Source organism: Lygodium microphyllum, chromosome 11 (assembly GCF_053477565.2).
Source record: "Lygodium microphyllum isolate KBCC chromosome 11, Lygodium_microphyllum_v1.1.10, whole genome shotgun sequence".
In the NCBI taxonomy this organism is placed as follows: Eukaryota; Viridiplantae; Streptophyta; class Polypodiopsida; order Schizaeales; family Lygodiaceae; genus Lygodium; species Lygodium microphyllum.
The window spans coordinates 1,417,871-1,427,392 of NC_141145.1; the positions used below are offsets into that span (position 1 = coordinate 1,417,871).

The 9,522-nt window shown below is 41.2% G+C and overlaps 1 protein-coding gene across 1 annotated transcript; it reads left to right on the forward strand.

Annotated features, from left to right (window-relative positions):
- The first annotated feature begins 904 nt into the window (after positions 1-904).
- On the forward strand, positions 905-7,116 carry LOC148028483 (uncharacterized). Its single transcript, XM_087688791.1, has 8 exons — positions 905-1,659; positions 4,753-4,892; positions 4,979-5,078; positions 5,172-5,270; positions 5,342-5,689; positions 5,907-5,999; positions 6,094-6,300; positions 6,440-7,116. Exons 1-8 carry the CDS (start codon positions 1,282-1,284, stop codon positions 6,716-6,718), a joined length of 1,644 nt encoding a protein of 547 aa, XP_087544917.1. The 5' UTR covers positions 905-1,281; the 3' UTR covers positions 6,719-7,116.
- Positions 7,117-9,522: the final 2,406 nt, after the last annotated feature.

The window sequence follows — 9,522 nt, forward strand, 5'->3', positions numbered from 1 at the left end:
CTGCATTTTCCTGGCTTGCGTATTTGTGCTATACATTTTTGACAAAGTATCCCATGCCTCCTTTGGCGTACTTGCATCTCAAGAGCATGGTGAAGGGGTTTGAACTCCCTTACTCTCTTTTTTCAACACTAATTAATGGTTATTTTTATTAATTGTATTTTTTTTGGTTTTGTAACATCAATTTGCGATACTTATAACCAATGATTATGTAAATCGTGAATTGCAAGAATAATCGTAAGTGCCAATAACGATTAACATGGACTATTATGTCAGTAATATATGTTAGTTTTATGAATTGCATCCCCTTTTCCTCAGGTATTCAAATATTAATTATTATGTCAATAATAATAAACATCCATAGCATTCCTTCATTCACATGCGATCTCGGGAAGTGTCCAATGTATAGGTGGTGGTTGGTGTGTAAACACGATTGCGAGCGGACACTTATTGGCCAGGAAAAGTGTACACCACCGAGTGTGTAAGCAAGTGGCAAGACAAGTGACCGCCCAAGTCGACATGTGGTGTGCCCAACGGGCAATGGCAGTGTGTACCAGCCTCAGGAGTCAGGAATCAGGATGCGTCAGGAGATTGACGTGGCAGTAGCTCCCACATGGATGATGCCTTTCCTGTCGGCTCCGCGCCTTTCGGACTCCGGAGGCTGGCTGACGTCTTCGCAAGGATCAATGCCCGATTGACGGCAGGGCCCAGGCCAACTTCCAAGCCCGGCGGCACAGACCAGGCAGACATGTGCCTCTGATTAATGCAGTATGCGACGACAGGCAGCCTGGCACAGGAGATCCATCGGATGACTGCTGCGTCCTGACGGTGGGCCTCGTGTGGCCCGGGGTTAGAGCCGACTGTCGGTGGACGATTTCGTTGTTACCCAAACCTGGTGCGGCCGCAAGGCTCTGAAACCTTCTTCTTTTGCCATTTTCTCCCCTCCCCTCACCCTCAAGCCTGGCGCGACGCGGGTAGGGCCTCCGCCCGCCTGTCCACTTCTTTTGCGTAACTCGTAGTACGTACAGCCTCTCAGGGATTCGCAAAGCAAATCTCTCGGCTCGATGCGAAGGCATTACTATCGGTGCTGCTCATTTCCAGATCAAATCAAAACAGTAAAGAAGAGAAGAAGAATTGGAGCTATGGCGACATAAAATTAGTTCCCCCCCTTTCCTGCATTGCCTTTTCCTGTCAGCCATGGCTTAATAAGCTCACTCCCTTCTAAGTTTTTTGCCCTGCTCTCCCGAATATAAAAATCAACAGGCCAACTTTTGGGGGCTTTTCATGCACAGCATGACAGCCCCAAATCGCCAAGCGGAGCCGCAGCAGGGATTCTCATCACCGTCGGCTCAGCAGAGAGCTGCCCTTGCATCCCTGGAGAAGGAGGCCACCCTCAGGAGACTGCGAGAGGCAGAGGCCAGCTTGCGCGAAGCCATGACTGACTTCCACCATAAGAGCAATGGCAGGGACGGTTGGTACTCTTCGCTGTTCAGTGGGAGGCACCACCTCTGTCAGCATTTCGATTCCTGCATTGCCAATTCAATCGGAAGCCTCTGCCAGAGCTTCCTGTTGGCATACGGCATCCAAGTCGGTATTGGGGTTCTTCTTAGAGCTTTCAAGCTTGCAAGGAACAAATCATATCGCTCCATTCTGGATTTGAAGGTATGCATTTGAAGCCTTGCTTCACCGTTCTCACTCTTGCTCCTCAAAGCATGAGCTCCTCTTGAGTAATTGCCCAAGTCGTAGTTGGTTTTGCTAATGCACTTGCAACTAAGAGTTTCAATGGGCAAGCATAGTATATCCATGAGAGATGGCAGCTGAAGAGGAACATTTGAGGAAGGATGAAGGCAATCAAGAGAGACCTCGCCTGAATACTATAGATGAAAGCTGAATACAATGATTCGCCCCTCCATGCCCTATAGTGCATAGCTGCAATGAGGGCACTGGTAGTCAGAAGGCAAGAGATGATAATGACAAACTTGTGAGAGTGTGCAATGGAAGAAGTCTGAAGAACACGAGCAGGGAGAGAGAAGGGAAGGGGAGAGACTGATACAAACACAGAAGAGAGAAGGAAATAACTCCATTGAGCTATAGAGAATGTTGAATACAAAGCAGGTTGATCAGCTCCTGCACACAGCCTGAAGGATCAATGAGGGCACTGGATCAAGCTAATGATGGAGAATGCACAGGATGACAAAGAACCACCACTAGATGACAGAGTGTGCTACAAAAACTTGGCCTGAAATATGGCCAATTACAGCTTGGCAGCTGCAATTAATGCAGCCAGTTGCACAAAAATCAAATTGCCAGCTCATCCAATGTGAATACAAATTGGGGCAGCATAAAATTGTTATGCACTAAGTTGGATAAGTTTCCATCCAGTGTGAATGCACTAAAAAATTGACTAAACTATCAATGCACACTAATGCAAGGGCTGGAAATAGTCAGAGCTCATCTGTCTCTATTAGACTTTGATGAAGCTCACAACCAGGAGATGACAACATGAAATAAGACAGGCTACATCTCCTCTTTAGATCTTGGGGAGTGTTTAAAGACCCAACAATCTCAGATAGTGAAGTATGGAAGTTTGAGACAAAGGCCTTTGTGAAGAGATTTTCTGCATTGTCCTCCGTGGAATAGTAGAGTACCATTAGCTGGGAATATTCCATAATTTGCTCTTGAACATAATGATATTGAACCTCCATGTATTTTTTATGGGCATGAAAAATTGGGTTCTTCGCAAGAGCCAAGGCACTCTAGTTATCCACGCATAGCTCAGTGGGTTTGTCTATGGAAAGTAATCTTTGCCAACATCCAATGGAGCACAAACTGCCTTCTAAGCGGTACTAGGGCAAAGAGGGCATGATACTTAGCCTCTATAGAAGATAAGGCCATGGTAGATTTGCTTCTTGCTGCTCCATTAGATGGCTCCTGATCCAAGGAAGAAGGCAAAACTTGTAGTCACGGAGTGTTGAGTGTTGACATCCCTATCCCACTCACGTAGATTAGCGAGGCCACATGCCAAGCGGGGTATTTTGCTTTGTGTGAACTGTGCCCTTGTGTCAAGGATTCTACAAGATTGAGAGCCTACAACGATTGAGGAGGTTCTAGCACAAGAGGCTTGGCATCGTGCTATGGATGAGCTTGATTCTATCGAGCAAAATCAGTCTTGGGAGTTGGTTCTACATCTAGGAGAGTGGAAGGTGATAGGTGTGAAGTGGGTCCATAAGACCAAATACCTGGCTGATGGCACCTTGGACAAGCACAAAGCTAGAGTTGTTGTCAAGGTTTTGCATAGAGGACAAGATTGGGTTGTTCAAAGACATTTACATCAATGGCCTATATGTGTACTATTCGGGCTATCTTGGCTCTTGTAGCCAATCACCATTGGCTTGTTTTTCGAATGGATGTGGAGTATGCCTTCTTGAATGGTGTGTTAGACAGGAGATATATGTAGATTAACCTCCAAGTTTCCTTGTGCTTGGAAAGGAGGATTGCATGTGTTGAGGTTGATCTTGAATCTACATCACTCGAAGAAGAAATGACAGAATTGTATCAATCAACTCAAACTTGATAGTTTGGAGTTGATCATAGAGGGTCACAACTTACATGGTCGATGGAGCCTTATACATAAAGTGTAACTTGTCACACACTTCTAAAGACATCTTTGCAGGAGGTAAGCACCAGAAGAACTTCTTTAGAGATGCAGCACAGAAGAGCAAAGTATGTCCAAGCATCATCCATCTCCCAAGCAAGAACACTTCTTCATAATTTTTTTTGTCCCAACTATTTAGAATAGGAGAGGGCATTCAGGGATGTAGGATGGCACCTCCATGTTGCTTACGGATGATGAGCTAAAGGCACTTGACTGTCTTACTTCAGAATGCTGTCATGAAAGTTTATCAGCTATAGACAACAAGGCAAAACACAGGCTGTCCTAATGAATACAGTTGTAATACAAGCAAAACACAGGTTGTAACTGTAAAACACAAGAGTAGGCTGGAAAAATACAGGCAGTATGATGGTCCCCTGGGGTTGAAAACTGCCTCCCTGCATTAGTGCAAATGCCTGGACCTGCCAAAGTAAGATCAACAGCAAACACAGGCAAATTGGAGCAGTAAACGTGCGATAAAAAATGAAAACACCGGTCAAACGCAAAGCACAAGAACCAAGTGGAATAAGCTTTAATATCATGTCAAAAAAGTATGCAGCAATGAAAGCAAGAGACACTACTGCAATAGACTGCAAGAACATGAGAACTCACAGAGAATATGATCAAGAAATGGAAGCATATACCAAGGCCCAAGAATAGGACAGTCTCTGCCACTGATTCACTGGCAATGTGCACCAATCTCCCTCTCTCCACATGGAGGCAGTCATGCTGAAGGATGCGTATCTGATAATTGACTGACAGTGGGAGAGGGGCAGGTATAAATAGGCTAGAATAATGCTAGATAGGATGACCAGTCAGCCAGTAAAACTGGCGCCCAAAACTACAGGTCAGCTAGATCAAATAAACTCTAGCATAAAAGTAGGAATGCACATAACTGCCCAAACTCACACCCCCATGAGATGTACTCTGCTAGCAGTAAATGACAAACACCTAATGAATATATGCAGTGGTACCTATCTTCAATCCTTTTACTTTTGATTAATGAGTCGCACCAGTGGTATGGTTTATGGTGCTAGTAATGATGTTTGACTGGGTTTGGTTATGCATCTGGGGACCTCACTACATGAGCCATTCTATTTCAGCTTCTTTTCTCAGAAAATAATCTGATTGTAAGGGAAGAAGCTTGTTGTACTAGCCTTCTATTTGGTGGATTTACTGGTGGTTATCATGCAATGCGTTGCATCATGCGAAGATTGAGTAACAAGGAGACTTCATCAAATGTGTACGTGATAATGTGCTCAGAATGAGATCTGTATGGATGTATTCTTGCCGAATGGTTTGTTTATATTGCCTTGTGGGGACGTGTAGGTTCATTGCAGGTGCTGTTGCTGGCCTCTCCATTTTGGCATTGGATGATCCTGGAAGGAGGCGGGCTTTTGCTCTATATATTCTTGTTAGGCTTGCACAGGTAACGAGCTCTCTTTCTTCTGGTTTGATGAATAGCCTAGCGTGTCTTGTTATGCTTAAAACTTCTGTTTTGAGTTTTTCATTGTTTGAGCAGTGTGTGTACAATTCAGCAAAAGCCAAAAATAAGTTTCATCTTTGGGGTAGTCATTGGAGACATGGCGACACCTTGTTGTTTGCTATTGCATGTGCTCAGGTATGTGTGGTGCTGGTTCTTCATTCTCTTTGTCAGACACTGTAAAATGTTGACATGATTTTCTTTTACAGGTTATGTATGCGTATGTAATGCAGCCTGAGACATTGCCCAAGTCGTATTTAGAATTTATGAACAAAACTGGGCCTATTGCAAAGCCTGTGCTGAGGGCTGTCCGTGAAAGCTGCCGAAAGGAACCTGTTGATGTGGCATCTTTGTCTGACTTTGTTTCTAGCAAGACTGGTGGTGCCCCCTTTGAGCTGAGTCCTGATTGTGCACTCATTCCTTGCTCAGCTATACACCCAGAGACATTTTCCTGCTTGCGACAAATGAGCGAAGCGGCGCGTTCCACTTTCAAGAAAACATTTCCACTTTACATGTCGCTCACCTTTGTACCATTTGTTGTCTTGAATCTACAGAAGGTAGCATATGAATTTTCTTTTAGAGTCTTGCGGCCTTCATTTCTCTTTGATTGTGCATGCCTGCTCCCTAGTGCCATGCTTTGACTGGCTCAATAACTGTTACGCTGTGGTTTGGGAAGGAGTAGAAAAAGTTTTACAGCTCTTTGCATATATTGTGTTCCACAGTTATTAGAAACGATGTTTTTGGGTGTTGTATGTTTTACTTCATCTTTTGCAGTTTATGCAAGCTCCTGTACATCAAATTTGGATGGCTTTCAAAGGAGCAGTTCGTTCTACATGCTTCCTTTCTGTATTTGTGGGCATTTATCAAGTATGGATCTCACTAAATCCATAAGTAAGGGTTTTTAATGACCTGATCTCCAGTGATTCAGATGATCTGATGATGGCAATGTCTGTTGGGTCAGAGTTATATATGTCTACAAAGGAAGGTGTTTACCAAGGATCACAAATTGGTTTACTGGTTTGGTGGAGCTCTGGCTTCCTTGTCTGTTCTGCTGGAGAAGAAGAGTCGGAGAGCAGAATTGGCACTCTATGTACTTCCACGTGCAGCAGACTCTCTGTGGTATATTTTGGTGAACAGACATTTGCTACCAAATATCAAGCATGCTGAAGTGAGTATGATGTGTTTCATTCCTGGTTTCGTAATCAGTCCAGACTCTGGCTTGTTGGCAACATGATTGTTTCTAGCACATTCAACTGGAAGTTTAGTGGTTGCATTACTATTGTTTACAGTAGGTCGTGCCTTTGCAGGTGGCCCTTTTCTGTCTTTGCACGGGAGGTATTATGTACTTCCATGAGCATGAACCAGACACTATGGCTCCATTTTTACGAGGTTTAGTCAATAATTTTTTGAACAGAGGAACCTCACCTGACGGTCTTCATCAAAGCAGTTCGCCTAGCTCTATCGATGCTGCTGTTGGAACCTTGCCAACAAATGACCCTAGAGATTCAAAAGAGAGTAATAAAGGGAAGGAGAACCATTCTGAAATTATGGAGAAATTAAAAGCAGAAGCTTTTCAAGGGCTTTGATAGGACTACCATGCAGTTTGTAGTCCTTAACACATTCATCCCAGATGATTCCTTATCTGCTGGAGATAAATTCTGCTTTATTCAAATCCTTGCTTGTGATGATATGAGCATTGTAATTTTGATAGAAATAGCCTTTTGCCATTTCGTTTATCAATAAAGGGAAGCACATCAGAGTTATTGGGATCTAGAATGGGGACAGCAGTGACAGTAGCCTTTCTAAACTACAGATTGACTACCATGGCTTTTTCTGTAACTGCAAAAGGAGGAGCACCTAAGTCTCCAAAGAACTGGAGCAAGGTTTGTTATTAAGTGGAACTTAGGAGTATAGATAGGAAGCCAAGAGTTTAGATACACATATCAAATTGAACTTTTATGTTAACCCAACTTGTTAAATATTCTTCAGACTTCCACATACCTAAGCTGACAAAAGAGAACACAAAAGACAATATTCTTATAAAGGAAGCAACCAATCAAGCCAGCAAGAAAGCATTATGAAATTGCACTTCCAAGTTTTTGTTCACACGATACATAAAGGACTTGTTTACACTTAATAAAAGAAGAAACTAGTCAAACTAATCATAAGCATTATGATTATGTGCTCCAAACCAGAGGTCTAATGATAGTCAAGTAAACACTTCATAACCACACATAATAGCAAAGAATATATATAAGGTGGGGCTGCAAACAATTCAAGTTGTTAGCCTTTAAAAATGGTCTGCCTCTACAAACAACTAGGTACAATCTGGATTTTGTGTCTTGCTTGCAGATGCATTTGGCTTAATTGCAAGAAGTGCTGTCACCTCTTTCTTGACATTCATATAGCATTGGTCTGCTGCCTTTTCTGCTAGGCAGCAAACAATACCATAAAAAACAATGGCTTCCAAAATCTCTGTAAACCCTGAAACAATGGGAGTCCTCTGGAAACAGAATAAAGAACTTATTTGTGCATGATCTCCATGTCATCACCACACTTGGACATGTTGAGAGTAGGTATCCAGCTACATGTCAAGGCACACAGTAGTTTTTCGTTGCGTCTTCCAAGCAGTTCCATTGTGGATTGGATCAGTTTCATGCATTTCAGGTCAGCCAATTTGATCTCTTGCAGGTTGCCCAGTTTTCACGTATACTCCTATTTATAAGCTTGCTGTCTAGTCTATCATCTCCAAACTCCACTTCAAATCCTACCATTTCCTTATATGATATCAGAGAAAAGTTGCTCTAAGAGCTAATGATCCTCAATGTCCATGAAGAATTATCATAATAAAAAAAGTATCAATTTTATTATCTTATGTATTTAATTATTTATTAATTTTGTTTCCTTTGTACTTGCTAGATATAAAGAAAAGCACATTAGAGCTAGCCACTGTGATGAGTGGTCACATGTTATGGTGTATTTCCACAAAGGATTAAAAAAGATAGCATATATTTCCGCCTGTATGACTTGATTGGATGCCTGTCATTGGAACTGACGTATATCAAGGTCAAGCTTGTATATAAAAAGGACTAATGCCTCTTGTATTGTGGGTTAGATCTAGCAGAACAAACAGTTACAATCAATAAGATGGTATGTTTATGAATTGTTTGTACAATATATATGTATAGACTAAAAGTCTAAAATACATATATCTTTGCATAGAAAACTCATATGAAGATATGGATATTGTTTTTATAATGTATTCATAAAGAGCTTACACATGATATCTGTATTGGGAAAAAAAGTGGATTTTTAAATTTTAAGAGCCTTGGATTAATCTAAAAATGCTAGTTTTAAAAAATAGAGATGGCATTGTAAATTAGTAAGTTTTGTGTTTTGGTTGTACTGACTAAAATTAGTTATTTTTATTCTTGACAATACTCAACCCAAAAAAGAAGGCCATAGAGAAGAGACAAGTGTCGAGAGACTTGTCATACAAAGCTTTCCAGTATTCTACCACTAAAGAAATTAGTTATTTTTATTGCATAGTGAGTGATGCATGTGTACACATATATCTTTACATAATCTTGTGAGAATAAGGACTAATTTCCCATATTGTCAAGATGATTGTGACTAAACTTTTCCCTAAAGGACTTAGGTTGAGTAATGATACATTCCTTCAACAGAGGGTTGCCCATCTTGCACCCTCATCTTGTCTCCATTATTTTTATGTTTTGATGGCTGCAAATTTCTAAATAGTTATCATATCACATTTAAGAATTTATTTATTTTTATTTTTTAAAATACTAAGTCTAAAATGTAATGAATATTATAATTATTGAGCACATTACATTATCCATGGTACTTATAGTAGTATTAGAGCTTTGGATCAATCCTCACCTGAATATTGGTAGTGCTAATAATTATAAGTTTATTTATTTCTAGTCCTTGCATTGAGTGCTTCAACATATTTTTTTAGAATCTCAATGGAAGAGTCCAAGTGCTATCCATCAAGCCATTCAAAGTCTTAATGAGAAGAACTGACATATTCATGAGCAACTTCTCAAAGTGAAGAGTTGAGAAGCCCAAAGAAATCAAGGAAAGAAGCCCATCTACTTCAAGAAGTCAAAGCTATACCAATGAAAGCAGCCAATCAAGAAGGCCAACTACTTTATGGAGGCATAATGAAACAATTGAAAAATCTCATTCTACTTCAAGACAAGGAAAGAGATCGCATGAAAGCCCATTCTCATATTCAACATCATTTGGTGCTTGTTTTGATGGACTCTCATCAAGCGATGAAGAGTCACATCCTTCTCGTAGAACACCCCATCATCAACAAAGGCATTGACATTCTTTACCATCATTTCCATCTTCAGCTTAGATTTGA